Here is a 20485-nt window from a genome sequence, read left to right on the forward strand (position 1 = left end):
TCAATGGATGGAAGACCTTTGTCTCTCCTTCCCTGTTAATCGGCCTTTCCAATAAAAATAAAAAGAAGAAGAGGAGGAGGAAAAGAAAGAAAAAGCAGGGCAAGTCGTGAGCAAGGTGGAGCAAGGCTGCAGGGCCCTGGGGGAAGGACACTGCGTGACTTGGCCCCGGGGGTCCCGCAGGGAGGAGCGGCCCCTGCCCAACGGGAAGGTCAAGGGAGGCTCGGGACTGGCATGGTCACGAACGGAGCATTGCACACCAAGACAGTCATGGCGAGGCTTGTTGCATTGGATGGGAACACTGCCCCCTGTCCCTACCCCGTGTGCATGGACCCTATGCTGATGAGGACAGTGACCACAGCCATGCCATGCCTGTGTCTGATGGTGGTCAACCCTGTCCGCCATCTCCCTGATCATCCCAGCTCCGTGCAGCTCTGCCGCAGGGTGTGTGCGGCTCAACAACATCCTGGCACTTCCCAGGGGAAAGAGGGAGGCCCTGGCTGAGCCTACCAGCAAAAAGCAGAAACAGTGTCCCACCTCTGCCCCCGACAAGCCCGGAGGAGCACACAGAAATCCCAAGGCTAAGGGGAGGGGCGTGGAGGGGGCTCGGCCGGGTCATCCCAGTCTTAGCCCTGTGGTCTGTCTACCACGTGGCCTGGTCACGTCCCACCCTCAGCAGCCCCCTTGCACTACCAACCAGCTCCGCAGAGAATCCATAGTCTCACCTTGGACTGCCCAGCAGATGGCAGGGAGAAGTGAAATCCTACAAAAGGCATGAGAGAGTTGGTCCTAGATTGCACCTGGGTCTCCATCCATTCATTCAATGTTTCTAGAGCACCAGGAAGGCACTGGTGGTTGGAAATGACAAATGCAGTCACATAAGCTCCCTCCTCGCAAAGACTCCCCGGGGAGAACAGAAGGAGCTGGGCAGAGCAGGACACACGACAGGTCCTGGGCAGCTGCTCCATTGCCGCGGACAGCTCCAGCTCTCTGTAGGGAGAACTCTGAGGTGGTGGTCAGGGCGATGCACGTGACAGCCACGACAGCCAGCACGTTCCCCAACGCTATGAGAAAATGAAAGGCTATGAGAGGAGGTGGCCAGGCTGTCCTCAGAACAGTGACCTGGCCTCACGTGCCTCAGTTTCCTTCCCCAAAAAGTAGGACTAAAGAAGCCCTCCCTGACCCCAGAATGACTCAGAGTGCATGACCGCTGACCACTGCCTGACACACAGCAAACTCTCGGTCCCCAGGATTCCTGCTCTGTGCCCTGGTCACATGGCCCTTACCGGGTTAGGCAGGTTGGGAGAGCCGGGCAGACGGAATAAGGGCAAGATGGCTCCACTGCATGTCAGCCCTCCTGCCTGCTCCTCCCAGGTGCCCAGAACATGTGTAAACCCGAAACCCGTAAACATGGCGACTCCCGGAGTCCATTTCATAGGTATATATCTATAAAGAAATATGTAAATGCTGATGTACAGGAACTGTAAACCACTGTAAAAATCAGACCTTAAGGGCCCAGCGCATTGACCTAGCGCATAAAGTCCTCGCCTTGAATGCGCAGAGATCCCATACGGGCACCAGTTCTAGTCCCGGCAGCCCTGCTTCCCATCCAGCTCCCTGCCTGTGGCCTTGAAAAGCAGTTTAGGAGGGCCCAAAGTGTTGGGACCATGCACCAGGAAGGGAGACCCGGAGGGGGCTCCTGGCTACTGGCTTCAGATGGGCTCAGCTCCAGCTGTTGTGGCTGCTTGGGGAGTGAATCAACTCCCCAATGGATGGAAAATCTTCCTCTCTGTTTCTCCTGCTCTCTGTATATCTGAACTTGCAATACAATTTAAAAAGCTTTTTAAAAATCGGACCTTAAATGACTCTATATTCCATAAATTTCAAAAATCTTTCCTTGAGGCTGGTGTTGTGGTACCACCTACAGCACCAGCATCCCATATCAGCACAGGTTCGAGTCCCAGCTGCTCCGCTTCCAATCCAGCTCCCTGCTAACGTACCTGGGAAGGCAGCAGGGCACCTGCACCCACACAGGAGACCCGGAGGAAGCTCCTAGTTCCTGGATTCAGCCTGGCTCAGCTCTGGTTGTTGTAGCCATTTGGGGGGGGGGGGAGTGAATCAGAAGATGGAGGAGATCTCTGTTTCGTTCCATACCTCTTTCAAATAAATAAATGTTTAATAAACATTTTGTTTTGGAGAGAGACCCTTCTAGCAAATGTAGATGTTCACTGAAGTTAGCCTGGAGGTGAAGACGTAAACCCGGAAAAGGGACTTGCAATTCTCACTGCTGCATCAACCCATTAATGCAATTGGGGTCCACTGTGCGCCATGCCCACGCCTCACTCCCATGATGCTCTGGGTGACAGCTGAAGGTTCACCAAAGGGGCTTTTCTGGAAGGACTGCTACATGGAAGTTTCCAGCTGCCCTCCACCTGTCACACCATGTGGGAGGTGGCAAGAGAGACTGTTCCAGAAATGTGCTCCTGCAGCTATGCTAGAAAATCCAGCCCAGGGCCTGGCGTAGTGGCTGAGCTGGCTAATTCTCTATCTCGCAGCACCAACACCCCACAGGGATAACAGTTCATGTCCTGGCTCCTCCATTGCCCATCCAGCTCCCTGTTTGTGGCCTAAGATAGCAATACAGGATGCCCAAAGTCTTGAGACTCTGTACCCATGTGGGAGACCCGGAAGAGGCTCCTGACTCCTAGCTTTAGATCAGCACTGGTGGCCAGTGAATCAGAAGATGGAAGAGTTTTCTCACTCTTTCTCTCGCCCCCACCCCTGTCTCTCCTTGTCTCTGTGAACCTGATTTTCAAATAAAATAATAAATCTTTGGGGAAAAAAAAAAAAGGATAGAAAAAGAAAATTTCAGGCCAGTGAGTGAGGACTGGTGGCAGGGACACCCAGGTCACCTGTGCAGATTTGAGTCCAATGTCACCACCCTCCTTGGGGCTTCCCTGCCACAGCCTCCCCAGCAGGCATTCCATCAGAGAGCACAGAACTAGGCCGAGGCAAGCCCATAAATAAAATGCACAGCACCCTCACCCAGGGCAATGTCTGGTGGATCTCCCCTCGGCCTTCAACCTCCCCTGGAGCCTGGCACCCCACAGATCCTGTGCCTGTCAGCCAGCCTGTAGGGGCACTCCCACTCCATTTCAGCCACACCATGCGTTTCCCTTCACTTGAACCTGGAGCGCAGCTACAACAGCAGCAAGCATGTCCTCTCCCGGGACAGGAGGGACAAGGCACGGCAGGTGCACAAATGGCCAGACTGTTGACTACAGTGCTGAAGTTCAGACGGATGAAGGAGACCAGCACTGAATGAAGGACTTGCTTAAAATCTCGGGGCTGGCGCAGTGATGGAGCAGACTAGCTCTCAGTCTGCGGCGTCGGTATCTCCTATGACCTGGTGCATCAGAGTTCCAACCCGGATGCCTGTTAAAGGCCTGGAAAGGCAGTGGAGGACGGCTCAAGGCCTTGGAATCCGGCAGCCACATGGGAGACCTGGAATAAGCTCCTGGCTTTGGATCAGCCCAGCTTTGGCCATGGAGGCCATTTTGGGGAGTGAACCAGAAGATGGGAGATCTTGCTCGCTCGCTCTCTCTCTCTCTTTCTCTCTCCCCTCTCCTCTCCTCTCCTCCTATGTGTAGTTTTTCAAGTAAAGTCTTTTTGTTTAAGGTTTATTTATTTTATTGGACAAGCAGATTTACAGAGAGACAGAGAGGAAAATCTTCCTCTGATTTACTCCCCAAGTGGCCGCAATGGCTGGAGGTGTGCCAATCCAAAGCCAGGAGCCAGGAGCTTCTTCCAAGTTTTCCACGCAGGTGCAGGGTCTCAGGGGTTTGGGCTGTCCTTAAGAACTTCCCCAGGCCACAAGCAGGGAGCTGGATGGGAAGTGGAGCAGATGGGATTTGAACCGGCACCCATATAGGATCCTGGCTTGTGTAAGGTGAGGACTTTAGCCACCAGGCTACTGTGCTGAGCCCAGTAACTCTTTTTTTGTTTTTAAATTGTGTCTACAAGATTGTTAGAAATTCAAAATGTTGAGAGGATAGTGCCACCTGAGCTCCGGTTCAAGTTTCTGTGCAAATGCTGGGGTTAGGTGTGGGTTGGCTCTCTGCAAATGGCTCTTGGTGAAAAGCATTGAAGATGGTGACATCTGACATCCACCACAGACAGTGGCTGGGCACAGCTCTGCCACTGATGTTGGCCTGTTTACAGGAGAAAGCGAACTCCAATCAATCTCTGCTTTGCAACGCTTGGTCGGGGGCCAGTGTGGCGGTGCAACAGGTAAACTTACAAGTTATAGTGCCAGTATCCCATACGGGTGGAAGATGGGCCCAAATATTTGGGCCCCTGGCACCCATGTGGGAGACCCAGATGAAGCTCTGGGCTCCTGGCTTCAGCTGGCATATCCCTTGCCACTGTGACCATTTGGAGGGTGAACTAGTGAATGGAAGCACTCTCTCGCTCTCTTTCTTTCTCTCTTTCTCTTCAGTTCTCCCTCCCTTTCTGTAACTCTTTCAAGTAAATACTTCCTTAGAAATAAATAAAATAAAATGCAAGGTGCAGAGAATACAATGTAGCATAGTTGGCTAAGCTGCTGCTTGCACACTTGCATCCTATATTGGAGTATTGGTTCCGGTTCCAGCACCTTACTTCCGACCCAGCCGCCTGCTAATGCATGTAGGAGTTCAGGAGAAGATGGCTCAAAGCCTTGGGCCTCGCCACTCACATGGGAGACTGGAATGAAGCTCCTGGCTCCTGGCTTCAGTGTGACCCACCCCGGGTAGTTGTGGGCAATTATAGAGTGAACCAGTGGATAGATGATCCTCTCCCGCCATCTCCTGCTTTTCAAATAAATACATAAACATAAACACATCTTTCTCAAATAAATAAAATGCGCAGCATCTACCCTCTACTGAGAAAATCTCAGCTGCAGCAGACACAAGGCCAGGTCAGCTCTTTCCGACCTGCATGACTTCCTAGTGGAGTGAATCCCTGTGCTTGGCATAACACAAAATTGGGTTCTCCAGAATTTTCTCCTAAGGGCCTGAATCTAGGGAGACTGGCTGGGTGCAGCAGGAGCCAGGCATGTGTGCTGACAGCGGAGGCCAGTCCTGGCTGTCCGCTGGCCTCACTTCAGGCCAAGCTCCTGTGCCGGGCCAAGGGGAGTGGAGAAAAGGAGGGAAAGCCAGTTCTGCCCTCCTGGTCCAGGGTGGGTAGCCTGCACACACACACACACACACACACACACACACACACACACACCCTGCTTCTGAGAACTGGGTGGCAGGGGGGAAGGCAGGCAGCAGGGTCGGCCCACACCCTATGCCCCAGTTCACAGACTCCCGCACATGCTGGGCACAAGGACTTAAGGAGCTCACAGTAGCAGAGGGGTGGAGGGGGACAGGGGCTTTCGACTTCAGACCTGTGTCCAAACAGCAGCAGAGCACCTGACAGCTCATTCTCCAGTGAAATGCATCCAAGGCAGGTGTAACTGCCTGTCAGGGTCTCTGTGCAGTCTGGTTGAGGCATGGCACCCACAAAATCATCTCTATAATCATTGTCAGCAGGTGCTGACCATTGGTGATCCAGAAACTTCTCTTGGTTCTCTCTCCCTGACCTCATTTGAGCCTCCCCATTCTTCTAGGAAATAGACACAACTGTGATAGCCCCACTTTGCAGATAAGAACCCAGACGCAGGGAGGTCAACCTCTTTGTCTAAGGCCACTCAGCTATTCCAAACAAAATCCTTTTTCCAGAACCCTGACCTCCTCTCACCAAAGGCATCTGAAGTTCCAGGCAGCTTGTGCAACCCAACTATGAGACAGCCGCAGTTTCCAGAATTTTCCAAAAACACCAGAACTTGTGCCTTTTCCTTGCATGGGGCGCTTGGCTGCAAGGCAGGCTCAAGCAAGCCTCTTGATTCACCGGAGTGGAGGGTGGACGTGGGGGTTCCCAGGCAAAACATACTGCAGTCTTCTCCTTGGCCCTCCTGTCCGGCCCTGCCCACGGCCTGCCACTCCCTGGATGGCTAGGACAGGAGGTAAGGAATTGCAAACATCTCATGGACAGCAGCTCAAATCTTCAAGACACGTACAAGGCGCTCAGCATTGATTGCAGGCTTCCACTGAAGGAAGAATTGAGAATCATCTCAATAAAGTATGGAGTCCCACCAGACTCGGGCCTCTCATCAGGGTGGTGGTGCACCCCAAAGCCCATGAGGAGTCCCTAGAGGCCATGTTGTGATCAGATGGCCAGCTGGGGCGACACAGGTATCCACCCCCTGCCCTGGTCCACGCCTCTGCCCTCCAGCCCTTCTCAGCTTTACTTCCTGAAACACAAACATATTCCTGAGCTGAACTTCTGCCACCGCCTGGAGGCAGAATGACCCTAAAGGCTCCAGTGTGCTCTATGATCCTGAGCTTGACCTCAGATGGCTGTGCTGGGCACAGGCCGACAGACCTATGCGGCAGAAGTTGGGGCTCAAATGCACAGTCAACTGCTTTTCAACCAGGGTGCCAGACTCTTCCACGGTGAAAGGAGGTGCTTGCAAAACTGGAGGCTGCATGTGGAAGAGGCAACGGCAGCCACGTCTTATGCCACACCCACAAGTCAGCTCAAAGGATCAGCAACCTACACTCAAGATCCAATGCTACCAAAGCCTTTGTTAGAAAACATGGAATACAGCTCCACGATGCTTTGCGTCATCCATTTCTTGGCTGGGACACCCACAGCACAGCAACAAAAATCAAGTCCTGACGAGGACTTGATCCAAATTAAAAACACAGATGTCAAAGGAAGGGGTAGGGTTTGGGTACAGTACTTAATGCCGCTGTGTACCCTCCTGACTCATAGCATGAGTGCACGGGTTCAACTGGCACCTCCCTTAGTGGATTTCCAATCCAGCTACCTGCTAACACACACCACGAGATGCAGCAGGAAGCAGCTCAAGTCCTTGGGGCCCGGCCACCCACCACAAAGACCCCCCCGTGCAGTTCTGGGCAGCAGGTTCAGCCTGAGTCAGCACTGGCTGTTGCGGGCATTTGGGAAAACACTCAATGAATGGAAGATGCCTCAGTGTGTCTGTCTGTGTCTCCCTCATCACCCAGAAAGGGAAAGGATGATCCCACTGAACGAGAGAATATAGTTGCAAATTCTATCATTGATAAGGGATTCAAAACACACAATTCCTACAACCTGACAACAACAAAAAATAAGCAACTTACTTGTGTATCAGAGAAGATACACGAACACAGTCAATAAGATATGCAAATAGCCAGGCACAAAAGACAAACACTGCATATTCATGAGATGGCCACAGTAGGAAAAGTCATGGACAGAGATCAGACAGCTGGAACAGAGCTGACCAGCGCCCGTGGGGGAGGGGCACGAACAGAGCTGACCAGCGCCCGTGGGGGAGGGGCACGAACAGAGCTCACCAAGGCCCGTGGGGGAGGGGCATTGCTACACGGGTCAGAGTTTCTGCTTAGGATGATTTCTTACATTTCTGGGAGAAGACAGCGGCGGTATTTATGAAACACCATTAAAGGGACCAACACCACGGTGTGGCAGGTCAGACTTCGCCTTCGGTGCCTGCATCTCAGCATGGCCACCAGTTTGAGTTCTGCCTGCTCCACTTTCCAGCCACCTCCCTGCTAACGTGCCTGAGAAGGCAGTGGAGGATTTCCCAAGTGCTTGGGCCGCTGCCCCCACGTGGGAGACACAGAGGAAGCTCCTGGCTCTGCGCTGGCCCTGCTCTGACCACTGTAGCCATTTGGGAGTGAATCAGCAAATAGAAGACCTCTATTTCTTCTCTCTCTGTAAATTTGATTTCCCAATAAGAATAAATAAATGGGTTCTTGGACAGTAGCTTAGTGGCTAAAGTTCTTGCCTTGCAACCAACTGGGATCCTATACGGGTACCGGTTTGTATCCTAGCTGCTCCTCTTCCCATCCAGCTCCTAGTTTGTGGCCTGGGAGTCAAGGACAGCCCAAAGCCTTGGGACCCTGCACCTGCATGAGAAACCTGGAAAAAGCTCCTGGTGCCTGGGTCAGCTCCAGTCATTGTAGCCACTTCGGGAGTGAACCATCGGATAGAAGATCTTCCTCTTTGTTTCTCCTTCTCTCTGTGAATCTGCCTGTCCAATAAAAATACATTTTTTAAAATAAATAAATCTTTTAATTGTGAAAAAAGGGAGCCTGGCACAGTAGCCTAATGGCTAAAGTCCTCACCTTGCCTGCACCAGGACCCCATGTGGGCATTGGTTCTAATCCTAGCAGTCCGCCATTTCCCATCCAGACCCCTGCTTGTGGCCTGGGAAAGCAGTCAGCGGCAGCCCAAAGCCTTGGGACTCTACACCCACATGGGAGACCCGCAAGCAGCTCCTGGCTTGGGATCAGTTCAGGTCCGGCCATTGTGGCCACTTGAGGAGTGAATCAGCAGATGGAAGATCTTCTCTGTCTTTCCTCATTTCTGTGTATCTGACTTTTCAATAAAAATAAATAAGCCTTTTAAAAAATTGTGAAAAAAAAAATACTGAAGGTACAAAATGCCACCAAGTTTTAAAGGTGGTTAAGGTGGCAGCTTCTATATTAATCATATCTTACTACCATAAAAATTGCAACCCTAATGAAAATGAAAGTTTTAATTGTTTTTATTTTTTTATTTTTTTAAAAGATTTATTTTATTTTTATTGGAAAGGCGGATATACAGAGAGGAGAGACAGAGAGGAAGATCTTCCGTCCGATGATTCACTCCCCAAGTGAGCACAACGGCCGATGCTATACCGATCCGAAGCCAGGAGCCTCTTCCGGATCTCCCACGCGGGTGCAGGGTCCCAAAGGGATCCGGGCGTGCAAGGTGAGGACCTTAACCACTGTGTCACCACGCCGGGCCCAAGTTTTAATTGTTTTTAAAAAGACCACCCTGGGTGCCACAAAGGACCCTCCACTTGGGGACTCGCTGTACACCTCCCTGCTCTGAGCCTTCCAACAGCATCCAGGAAGTCAGTCCCACCCCCTTCCACCCCTGTCCCACCCCCTCCCACCCCTGTCCCACCCTGGCAGGAAGTGCGCTAGCTCTCAGCTCTGGCCCTGCCCCTCCCTGGGGCTGCTGCTGTGCACATTCCAGTCTCCCAGCCTTACTTCCTGGTGGCTCCTCTTTCCTTGCAGCCTCCTTGGGGCCGCCTCCAGCTCCTCTGGCTGAGCAGCTCCTGGTTCCACTTCATAGTTTTGCCCTCAGGAAGTCTGAGTCCTTTTGCACTTCCACTGCCTGTGGCACACTCCCAGGAGGCTCCTCAGGGGCACAAGGCAGCTCCTTCCCCACCAAGCCCCAGGCCTGCTGGGCAGAAGGAGGCTCTGCCAGGACGCCTATCACCTAACTGCCTCACCAGAGGGAACCCTTCCACAGCTCCATCTATACCACATACCCCAAAGTGCCCACCCAGCTCACCGTGACAGTGAACACCACCTTGGAGTGTGGCCAACACCCCAGGCTCAGGTCTAAATGCTTTGAGTTCCTTGGAGGGTGGGGGTGGGGGGATCCCTGCATCCTCTGCTTGCAAAGAAGGAGAAGGCAGAGAGCAGGAAACCTGGCCAAGGTCACTCCACCCTCCTAGAGGGGCTCTGCTGCAAAAGGGGACCAGAGGGAGGACTCGGGGAAATGGACAACCTTCAAGTGGTCCAAGTGCAAAAACTGCGGAGGGTGGTAGCCTGAAGGACCACTCACTGCTGCCAAGGGCAGAGGCCAGGCCCTGGGAGCACAGGTGGGATTGCGGGGCACGGGGAAGATGGGCAAAGAGGACCGGGAAGCATCCCAGGCAACAGGTGGGCCTATAGGCCTTGTGGGGACACTCGCAGCCTGCCGGGGTGGGGTGGACAGTGGGTGGGGATTAACAGTTTTTTGGGGGGTGGGAGAGTGCCAGCCCAGGGCTGCAGGCAGCAAGGACCTAGAGCTACTTCAGGAAGTGGGGCAGACCTGAAGGAGAGGAGAGAACATTCTACACCCTGCCCCCTACCCGGGGCCAGAGCTGACCCTGGGGAATGGGCAGTGTGGCAGTCTCCCTACTCTAAAGTTCTCAACGTCCCCACTCCCAAATTCTCAATCCGGGCCTCAACTGGAAAGCTGCATAGAGCTCTTGTTATGCTCACGTGACACATTCTCCCTCATTGGTTATCTGCGGGAGACTTCAGGCTCTGCAGAGTTTGAAACAAGCTGAACCCCATGCTTGCCTCCCCTGTCGGGTCTCACAGCTATCCCGTGGCCTCACTCTATCACAAGCAGAGGTGCTGGCATGTTCCTAGGGCTTCCAGAAACTCCTACAGAAATTCTTCATACCACTCACCGGGCTCCCACACCACACCTGGTACTCTGCTGTCCCTGACATGGGTGGAGCAGCTGTCCCCAAGTTCACCATCAGGTCCACAAATGTGGCCTGACAGGTGCGGGAGCCTGCCTTTGACCCAGCATACCACACCACATGCCCAGGTGCAACAGCAAGACCCAGCGCAAGAGCCTAGTAGCTAAATACTTGCCTTGTGTCCACCAGGATCCTATATGGGCACTGGTTCATGTTTTGGCTACTCCACTTCCCATCCAGCTCCCTGCTTGTGGCCTGGGAAAGCAGTCAAGGACGGTCTTGGGACCCTGCACCCCCATGGGAGACCCGGAGGAAGCTCCTGGCTTTAGATTAGCTCAACTCTGGCCATTACGGCTACTTGGGGAGTAAATCACCAGATGGAAGATCTTTCTCTGTCTCTCCTTCTCTCTGTATATCTACCAACAAAAATAAATAAATAAATAAATAAATAAATCGGACTCAGCACAATAACCTAATGGCTAAAGTCCTTGTGTCTGCCGGGATCCCATATGAGTACCAGTTCGTATCCTGGCTGCTCCACTTCCCTTCCAGCTTCCTGCTTGCAGTCTAGGAAAGTAGTCGAGCATGGCCCAAAGCCTTGGGACCCTGCACCAGCATGGGAGATCCGAAAGAAGCTCCTGGCTTTGAATCAGCTCAATTCCAGCCACTGTGGCCTCTTGGGGAGTGAACCAATATATGGAAAATCTTTCTCTCTGTTTCTCCTCCTCTCTGTATCTCTGACTTTCCAATAAAAATAAATAAGTCTTTAAAAAATTAAGAAAATCTTTAAAAAAAAAATAAGAGCCTTTGGGGTGAAGGTCAGACCCCATCGGATACATCTTGGCATCTCTGGTACCACAAAGCTGCCTCCTTCTCTCCCAGTGGTCCCTCCTTGTACAGCTGACTCACCCCCTGTGCCACTTGGTTTGCATTTTTGGATTGTGGGTGAGCACAGTTACAGTATCCAAGGACTGGGATGGGGGTCACATGAAGGGGAACAAAGGAAGCATGTGCACCTGGCCTGGCACACCTGGCAGCACAGCTCAGCAAACTTGGGCTACCGTGGGTTCCCACAGCCAAAAGGAGCTTGGCTGCCAACCCTGACACTCCTTGGCCTCGTACCCCATTAACAGATAGAAAAACTGAGGCAAAGAGCCAGGCCAGGCAGGCTGGACTCTCACCACCTGGCAAGCTGGGCAAACCTCCTCTCTCCTGCGGTATAAGGAATTTAACAGAGTGGTAGGGGTCCCCCAAGGTCTCCCAGTCATTCCCTGCTGGGTTCTCAACCACAGGCTTGGACCATCACTGAGCACTGTGGGAGACAGGAATCCCAAGGTCATATGTCAGCTTGTCCAAGGGGAGGCAGACATGGTCACCGAGTTGGCCTCCCAGCTTGATGCTGAGAGGTAAACCAGACGTGGATTCACCCCATGGGACTTCAAACAAGGCCAGCGGACCTCCAGACACTAGGGAAAGCTCATCCTCCCCACTCCAAAGCCTGCTCAGAATCCCACCACCATCATCACCATCCGCCAGACCCTAGCACCCAAAGAGCAGCATGGTAGATGAGGCTGAGAACCTGGCCTTGCGAGGTGCATCTGCACCTGTGGGACAACAGGGAACTTCAACCACTGGGGGACATCCCTTCGCAGGCAGAGCAGGCCCACCTGGACCCATTCCATGAATGAAGAAGTTGAACAACACTAGAGAAACAAGCAGTGAGAGCACTGGAATCCAGAGCTCTGGATCCAAGGAGAAAGCGTGGGGCGGGGCAGGGAGGAGAAAGTCAGGAAGCCCCAGGGTCTCCACCTCCCCAGGGAGGAAGCCTGGTCCAGGCCCCACCCACCTTCCCTCCATCTCCTGGGATAGCCAGTGGCCACAACACCCTGGGGCATCCTTCCTGCCACCTATGGCCCCTAGGAGGTGGGGGAGGTAGGGGAAAGTAAGCTGACCTGCCCCACCCCACAACCTCTGCCTGGCCTGGCTCCAGCTTGTCCTCTTCTGGACCTGAAGAGCGGGGAGGAAGGAAAAGAGAGGGATGCGGGGGAGGAAGAGGGGCAGGTCCACAAGTCTCAGAATCCCCCAGGAAGCTTGGCACCAGGACCCGCAGGGAGTCTGGGGAGCAGTGGATGAGTAAGTAGCATCAGGCGGTTAAGTTCCTCAGTCTGTGAAGTAAGGCATTCCAGCCAGCGGTGGCTGTCATCTCTTCCAAGCCTGGGCGGGACCCCCACCCCGCACCCCGCCCTGACACCAGGACCCATTGTGTTTGTGGTAGGGAAGGCACCAGCATTCCTGGATGCAACCAAGGCCCCCCCCCCAGGGCCTGGCCCGGACTCCTCCTGGGAGCAGAGAGGCCTCAGCTAACCCCAACAGGGCAGGGGGCGGGTGGCAGCAGAAAGCAAGAGTTTCCGCCAGGAAAAGGTCACACGTGGGATAAATCCCCACAAACTCACAGTGCTCTCAATGCCCCCCCAAACTCCAGGAGCTCCCGTTGGGGTCTGCCTTGCATCTGAGGAAGAGTAAAAGGGACAGCCAACACCTGCCCTGTCTGTGACAGCAAGCCACCCAGTGCAGGGTGACAGGCTTAGGAGGAAAGCGACAAGGTCCTGCCAACCCCTTCTGCTTCCCCGTCTGCACCAGAAGAAAGGGAATGAGCACTGTCCCCTGCCCTCCGCTTAGATGACTGCGGCAGCGCAGAGAGGCGGGAACTCCATTGCCTACTAGGGCCTCAGTTTTCTCATCTGCTAAATGGAGTTTACATGGTACATAAAGATGACATCCAGGATAGCTTCTCTTCCACCACGACCACGGGGCGGAATATGGCACTTAGAGAGAGCTGTAAGCCAGGAGGAGGCCTCTCTGAAGAGTGCTGGCCTGGGTACATCCCATCTAAGGGTCCCAGAGAAACACTGGGAAATCCTGCCTGTCATTCACTGGACAGGACCGCACCCCACCGCACCCCCATCCTCCCACCCCACGATCAGCAGCATGCAGGGCACTGATTCCTCGGTTCCCTGGGTGTACAAGTCTAGAAGCAGCAGCTGCGTTACGTGTGGGCTGGCGGGGGGGGGCCTGCAGGGCTGGCCGCAGGCGTCTCCCCTAGCACAAGGGCACATGACTCCTGGCACAAGCATTGGGGGACGCACACACTAGCCAGTACAGGTTGCTCTGCAACACAGACAGCAGGGCTCAGACCGAACGAGTCTGTGCAGTGGGTGGCATGCAGCTGCCCTCATTCATACATTCATGCTGTACACATATTCACACCAAGCCACTACACACACACATAGCCAAACAAAAATGCTGGGATGTGGCCTTGTTTGGGGGGTGGTTGGTAATATTGGGAGGGAACTCTCATCTTCCAGTCAGGCAACAGGGAACTCCAGTTGTCTACACTGGCAGCATGTTACTGCGACAGCTCGGGCGGTGGCGCTGGGCGTGTGCTCTCAGAAGGTCCAGCCTTCAGCAGGCGCCCAACACATGCAACAATAGGAATGATGAGTAGAGACAGGAAACATGAGCCTGGATCTTGGTCACAGGTGGCCATGAAGACACACACAGGGTGGAACACCCCTGTCCATTTTTACACCCCCAGCCCAGAGCCTGCATCTAACAACCTTCCTCTAAGACTGCTGCTGCTGCAGCTAGCCACTTTGCATGCTGGGACAGCTGCCTAAGGGGAAGACCCTTATGTCTGCTGTGTAATATAGGAAGCCATTCTCCCACACAGAAGGGCTTGTGGGAGAAACGAAGGGAGACAAGGATGAAGGTCGGCCTAGGACTGACAGCATTTGCACAGCGCTGAAAGTTGCCATGGAGCAGAAAGGACTACTGCGAGAACACGCTGGGAGTACAGGAGCCTCGCATGTGGATCTCAGAGCCCCGCTGGGGCTGTGTGCCTTCTTAGGACATCAGTGTGGTGCCCTGCTGCCACGCAGCCTTCCCAGCACTCTGAGAGCCAGCTGTGCCACTGGGACCAGGCAGGAGCACAGGGGTCCTGTGGGTCGAGCAGGGGTGGGAGCCCGCGGCCACCGCCCATACTCCTGGCTGGGAGTTGAAAGAAAATGAGAGAAACTGCAGTAGGAGGCTGGGGAAGCCCAAGCCGGCATCCTTTCCGGTTGGAAGGCACTGGGACACAGACCCCGGGGAGCTCCGGGAAGCGCCACTGGGAGCCGTCCCAAGCACAACCAGCCTGTAGTGGCCGGGAGTGCTTCGCAGGCAGAGCTGCTCTTAACCACTGCTGGGAAAGTCTTGAGGTCCCTTTCCCAAGGGGCACCCTGGGTGCTGCAGCGACTATTCCAGAGCGGAAACCCAAACCCGCTTCCAACCTGGCATGGCCATCTCACTTCCCAGCCGGCCGACTCCCCACCCCATCACCACCGCCATTCTTCACTCCTTCACTGGCCTCTCCTTTCTCCTGCTGAGTCTCAATTCCTGCCTGTCGGCAGCTGCGGAGTGGGACGGAACAGGTCTTTGCTAAGATCAGACAGAAAGACTGAAGCCGGGGAAGTCTGGTGCCCGCACCCACCTTCCTTCCGGAGGGCGCTGGAGGTCTGGCCACTTCTTTGCATTTTTGCCATCTCAGCGGCTTAAGCCCTTGCGGGCTACTCTGAACCTCCAAACTGGCTCTGGTGAAGGGCAATGGACACTCCCGGACACGCAGGTCCATGGGCACCTCTGGGCGAGCATTCCTGGAGGCTATGGGAAAGCTCAGCTATGGTGGATGGCTGGAGCTGGGAATGCTGGCTCGCTGGAGAGAGGCACAGCTTCCTTCAATCCAAGAACCCTGTTTGCAAGAAATGTCCCTTCTCTCTGAGGCCAAATTAGCCAAAGGCACACGACCTCCGCATCCAGGAAGCCAGCAACATCCACGCAGGATTCAAAGGACAGTGCTCGCAGCCTTGACTTCCCAGGCCATCTGTACAAAGGTGTCTCGCCACGCCGCCTGGACAACGTGGCTGCTGCGGACACACACAGCCAGGTGGTTCCAGGCAGGTGGCATCTGGATGCCAGAGAGCACTCTCCTCACCCCCCATCAGCAGCCAGGTGGGCCAAGGTCTTTCGTTTTTTAGGACAGATTTTTTTTCTCTGCTGAGGACGTTGAAGGTGCGGGTGTTTCTGAACTCTCCCAGCCAGCGTCTGGTCTGCTCACGCTCTTCCGCCCACCCAACTCGCCTTTCTCGGCGCCACCCCTGCACCCTGCAGCTAAGCCCACAGAGCTGTGGAAGCTCTGGGCAGCTCCTTTCCCTGACTTGTCCCCCGCCCCACCACCAGCGGTCAGCGAAAACGCCCCAACTCTAGCGGAACTTGTGCGAGGACACCCGGTCGTCCTGGTCACTAGAAGGGTCAGTGCCTCGCCAGCGCACATTTCAGTTTAGCACGGAGACAAAACATGGCACAAATCTTGGCGAAGAGAGGCGGGCTGAGGCCACCGAGCAAAGGTAGCTGGGGTGGAGGAAGCCCCCCAGCTGGCCTCTGAAACCCAAGTCTTTGGGGATTTTGGTGAGGGTCTCTAGTTTTGTTTTCCTCCCGCGTGAACCGAATCCTGGGTGCAATATGCACCCAGCTCTGGGTACGGGAAGTCTGGCAGGGAGGGGAGAGTCTCCCCTCATTGTACCTTGCCTTTGAATCACCTCTAAGAAAACTCCGGAGTGTCCAGGTCATTCACGGGATCAAGAAAACAACACCTGCTGGGAATACAACAGAACACCACGGATCCCCAAGTCCCTTTCGAAATATTCTTAAAGCAACTTACAAAATCACTCTCACCTCCCGAAGTTTTCCTGCGCATTCACAATACAAACAACAACAAAAAAATCTGTCTCGATCCCGTGTTGGTTGTATTCCTGTTCACCTACCGCCAAGCTCCAAATACCAGATTTGCAACCCAAGCCTTTTACTTTCCTATTTAACCTCACGGGTCTGATTATAAGCTGGTCTTGTGCAGCAAGCGGGAAGCTACCAAAACTAACAAAATAAAACAAAAAGTTACAGCATCTAGAAGATGCCCCCTTTCTCCCAAACCTGCCTGGGGTCACCTTTTCAGGACCACCCCTCAGTTCCCAGTCTGCCAACTTCCCCAAAGGTATAATCGTGGTCACCCGCCAGCCCTTGACCTTTCTAGCCTCATCTCCTCCCCCATTTCTTCAGGCTAATTTCTCCTCTCTTTCAGTCTTTCAAAACAGGAAAATCCACCTTGGTCTTTGAATGAAATTTACACACACTCCTGGAAGTCTCATTGGTTTTTGTCACTCGGAAGCAACAAACAATGCCGGCCATCAACCTTTACGTTTAATACGAAATCTCCAGACCCAGCCCACAGTGGCGCCCCTAGGGTTGTGCCCTGGCCGTCCTGGCATCGCCTTAGACCTGGGTGCCGAGCATGCTGGATGCCGAGTTTGGTGCAGGTGGGTGGGTAGACAGCGGGGAGAAAACCTGTGTGCGCTGAATCGAAAGCGAAAGAGGAGGATGCAGGGCAGTTTTCCCCACAACTGCCCAGCGCCCTTGGACACAGCAGTAAGGCCTGGTTCTCCAGACTGCTGTTCCAGGAGGGAGTGGTGGCCGAAGGTGCGAGCCTGACACCGGAGCACCGAAAGACAAGTTCTCTGGTGTAGCCGAGAAACGTCGGGTTTCTGACCGAGTGTCCCAGGCCCAAGCAGCGCGCTCTGGGCTTCAGTCACCAAGCCTGGTGGGAGCTTGCAGGGGTTGGGGACTGACCACAGCAGCGGAAGGATCAGGGCTCTTTCCTTCATTATATCATAAATGTGAGGTGCCCAGGGCAGACAATGCAATCACCTTGGTTGCTGTACTCAGAGAGAGCGCGCGAGCTCTCTTCTCTTTCGGTTCTTTCCGCAAACTCAGAAAAGACCCCGAGACAAACTCACTCCTGGGTCCTGGCGCAGCCCCTGACCCCGCACCTCCTTCATCCAGGGTCACACGGAAGGAGCGCCCTAAGCTGAGGCGAAGGCAGGCAGAGGCCTCAGGGTAGCTCTTCTAGCATAGCAACTCCTTGGGGTCTGGCCCCATCTCTAAATCTCCAGCGGCGGCAGCAGCAGCGCCGCCATCAACAGAGACAGGCCTAGCCCCTCACCTCCCTGCCTCTCCCCGCACTTCTGGAAACATCCAAAGACTCTTCCTTGTGCTACACTTTGGCCCTTTGCAAGTTCTCGCAGCCCGGAAGAGACCCCTTTGTCAGTGTGTGTGCCCGACTCGCCCTGCAGTTTACAGAGCCAACGGAGAAACACAGGGTCACCACTGTAAAAGGCAGCTCCTCGCCTGGGATGCCTCAGTTTCCCCATCTTGGACTGAATCGTTCTCCAGCAAGGACCAGAAATCTATCCCTCCCCCCAGGGGACTCAGCTGCTGGGCAAAGGCAAATAAGCGATTTGCAGTTGGTTGTTGGTGGTCGGTTTGTCCTAGGGAGCAGTACCGTGGGATCCGGTCCTGCTTCGAGGCTGCCTCTTCCCCACTTGTGGCTGCTTACAGCTCTGTTCAGAGCAGGGGGAGGCCCTTGGAGGACACACAGACAGGAGAATAAGGGTGGCACAGGGGGAGCTTTTACGAGCCTCTCTAATGATCCCCAAGAGGAACCAGGGGTTTAGAGCAGTTACTGGCTCTGGGGTCACACCATGGGTCAGGAGCAGCCCCGGGTCAAGTGGTCACTGCATCCCTTAGCCCCTGTAGCTAATGCAAGAGGAGGCAGAGCACAGGCTGGCTGTGGGGGCCCAGCAGGGCACTGGGGGGGGGGGCAGACAAGAGCCCTGAGCTTCTGGACTAGACCTCAATGTCTCCTACGGCAGAGGCTCCAAGCTGCCTCCGGGCTCTCTGCCTGGTTAGAGCTCAGGCCTGCGCTCAGGGGGTTGCGCTTGGTGAATTTCTTTAAAATAGGAAACTCTGGTGCGGTGGGAAAGAGAAGACACGATCAGTCCTGACTGTGCCAAGCTCAGGGAATCTGCTTCCCACTTCACGGCCTGCTTCTCCAGCACAGACCAGAAGCACGGGGCTCAGGAGAGGCCAGTGGCCATGATAGGGGCACCTGCATGGAGCCCAGGGCGGCTGAGAGAGAAATGGGGAAAGCCGCTCATCTTCCTAAAATCTGCCTTCAGTTGTGCTCCGTGGGTCTGGGAGTACATGGTGTGCTCATGAGTGTGTGATCACGTTGGCTCGTACAAAGTGTGTGTGTGTCTGATGAGTATAGACAAGTGTGTGAGAACCAATGTTAGTTGTCAATAATCACCTATACACGAGGGTTGGAATAAGAGCAAGGGGAAAAGCTCAAAACTCTCCTCAGGTCATCCCCACCACCCAGTTGTCTTCTCTATTCCGTCTGCCCTACTTCCTTCCCCAGGCTTCCCCATCCGGCCTGGAACGGGGCAAATTCCCTTCTCGGACAGGACAGGACCGGCTTAGCCCAGCAGACCTCAGAAGGACAAACTGACTAATTCAGGACTCTAAGTCCAGAAGGGGTATGGGGTTTCCAGTGAGGATGACCACCGAGGCTCCCGACCTGCTCTGGCTTCCCACTGCCCTTGAACAGTCTTGGGGCTCCGCAGCGGATCGGGCTGCCCAGGATTTCTGTCGGTCTGCGAGATCTAGAGGGCTTGGAGGTCGTTCGGGTCAGCTTTTGCGGGTGCCCGGGCGGGCGCCCACGTCAGGCCCTGGATGCTTGGAGCCCTAGGTCCCGGGGCTCCGAGGCTGCCTGCCTCGTAGTCCGCTCGGCATTACAGCCGGCAGCCTTCAAAGGGTCACCCGAGGGAGATGCGCACGGGGAACCGTAGCCTGCTGGCCCTCAACATTCGCTGGCCGCGCTCCCCGGGACTCCGGACCCCGGGACCCAGGATTCGGCTCTTCTAAGAACCCCCGCAGTCGTTTTGCTCCGCTGTGCGACGAGGCTCCACCTGTGGTGCTAAGGGTAGAATGGGGGAGCCTGGGCGGCGGACGCCCGAAGTCTCCGCGCCCGAAGCGCTGAGCGTCGGCTCCTTCCCAGCTCACGCCTCGAGCCAGTACCAAGCATTCGTTACCAATACGGCCGCGGCCGTAGCGTAAGCCGGAATGATTTTGGTGGGGAGGAAACGGCGAAGAAGAGACCGGGAAAATCGACCTCCAAATGCTGCACGAACGTGGCCGGCCGCCGGGGATACGCAGGAGGCGAACGGGAGCTGTGGATCCTCGTGTCATCCCCCGCTGGATCTGCGCCTCCCGCCGGCAGGCCCGCCGACCCCCAATTTTCCCGAACCCAGCGAGTTTCGGGATGCCGAAACCTAGACACTCCGGGTCGCCGGCCCCAGGCTGGGGTGGCAGGGGACGCACGTGCACTCACCGTAGCAGGGGACCTGCAAGGCCGCGTTGTGGCCACTGCCGCTTTCCTGCAGTTTGAGGCTGCCGTCCGGGGGCGTCTTGCAGGCTCCTCGCTGCAAGTAAAGATGCGGTGGCTGCGCGGGTGGCTGAGGCGGTGGTGGTGGCGGCGGCTGGGGCTGCGGGGTGGGCGGCTGTGGCTGGAACTTGTTAAAAGAGCCCCGTGCCCCGGCGCCGCTCTCCAGCGGGGCCGCCAGGTCCTGCTGCTGTGGCTGCCCTGCGCCGCCGTAGCGGGTCCGGCTCTTGGCGTCCCCGAATGCCTGCCCTTTGGTGGCGGCCGACAGGAAAGTGGTGCCGAACTTGTCGCCGCCCGGGAATGCCCTGAAAGGCGACGAGCCCTCCCGACTCTGCGACACCGGGCTGTAGTAGGCGTCCATGGCAGCGGCTGGCGACTCGCAGTAAGAGACGCACGTCTCCGCGTTCATGCCTGGCTGGCGCGGGCGCGGGGCGGGGGCGCGAGCGGGGGCGCGAGGACGCCGCCGCGCGCGGGGCCCCGAGTTTGGAGAGGCGAGGAGGTGGTGGCTGCTAGCTCCACGCCCGGCCTGCTCGCTCGCTCGCTCACTGGATCCCTCCTCCTCTTCCTCCACGCCAGCCTGCCTCTCTCTCGCTCTCTCTCTCTCTTTCTCTCTCTCTCTCTCTCTCCCTCTCTCTCCCTCCCTTCCCACAGCTGGTCCAGGGAAAGAACCGAAGGCTGTAAAAAGATTCAGATGTTTCGGAAAGTTGACCAGATCTCCCAAACCCTCTTAAGGTTTTTGAGGCGGAAAAAAAAAG

General features: G+C 55.3%; 1 protein-coding gene across 1 annotated transcript in view; it reads right to left on the reverse strand.

Moving 5' to 3' along the window:
- ALX4 (ALX homeobox 4) overlaps positions 1 to 20185 on the reverse strand; it is a 39956-nt gene extending 19771 nt beyond the window's left edge. The window contains exon 1 of the mRNA XM_040980324.1: positions 19680 to 20185. Coding sequence (XP_040836258.1) covers positions 19680 to 20139 — 460 coding nt within the window. The 5' untranslated portion in view covers positions 20140 to 20185. The remainder of the gene's footprint in view (positions 1 to 19679) is intronic.
- Positions 20186 to 20485: the final 300 nt, after the last annotated feature.

Source organism: Ochotona curzoniae, unplaced genomic scaffold (genome assembly GCF_017591425.1).
Source record: "Ochotona curzoniae isolate NIBS_2020 unplaced genomic scaffold, NIBS_Ocur_1.0 contig_3432, whole genome shotgun sequence".
In the NCBI taxonomy this organism is placed as follows: domain Eukaryota; kingdom Metazoa; phylum Chordata; class Mammalia; order Lagomorpha; family Ochotonidae; genus Ochotona; species Ochotona curzoniae.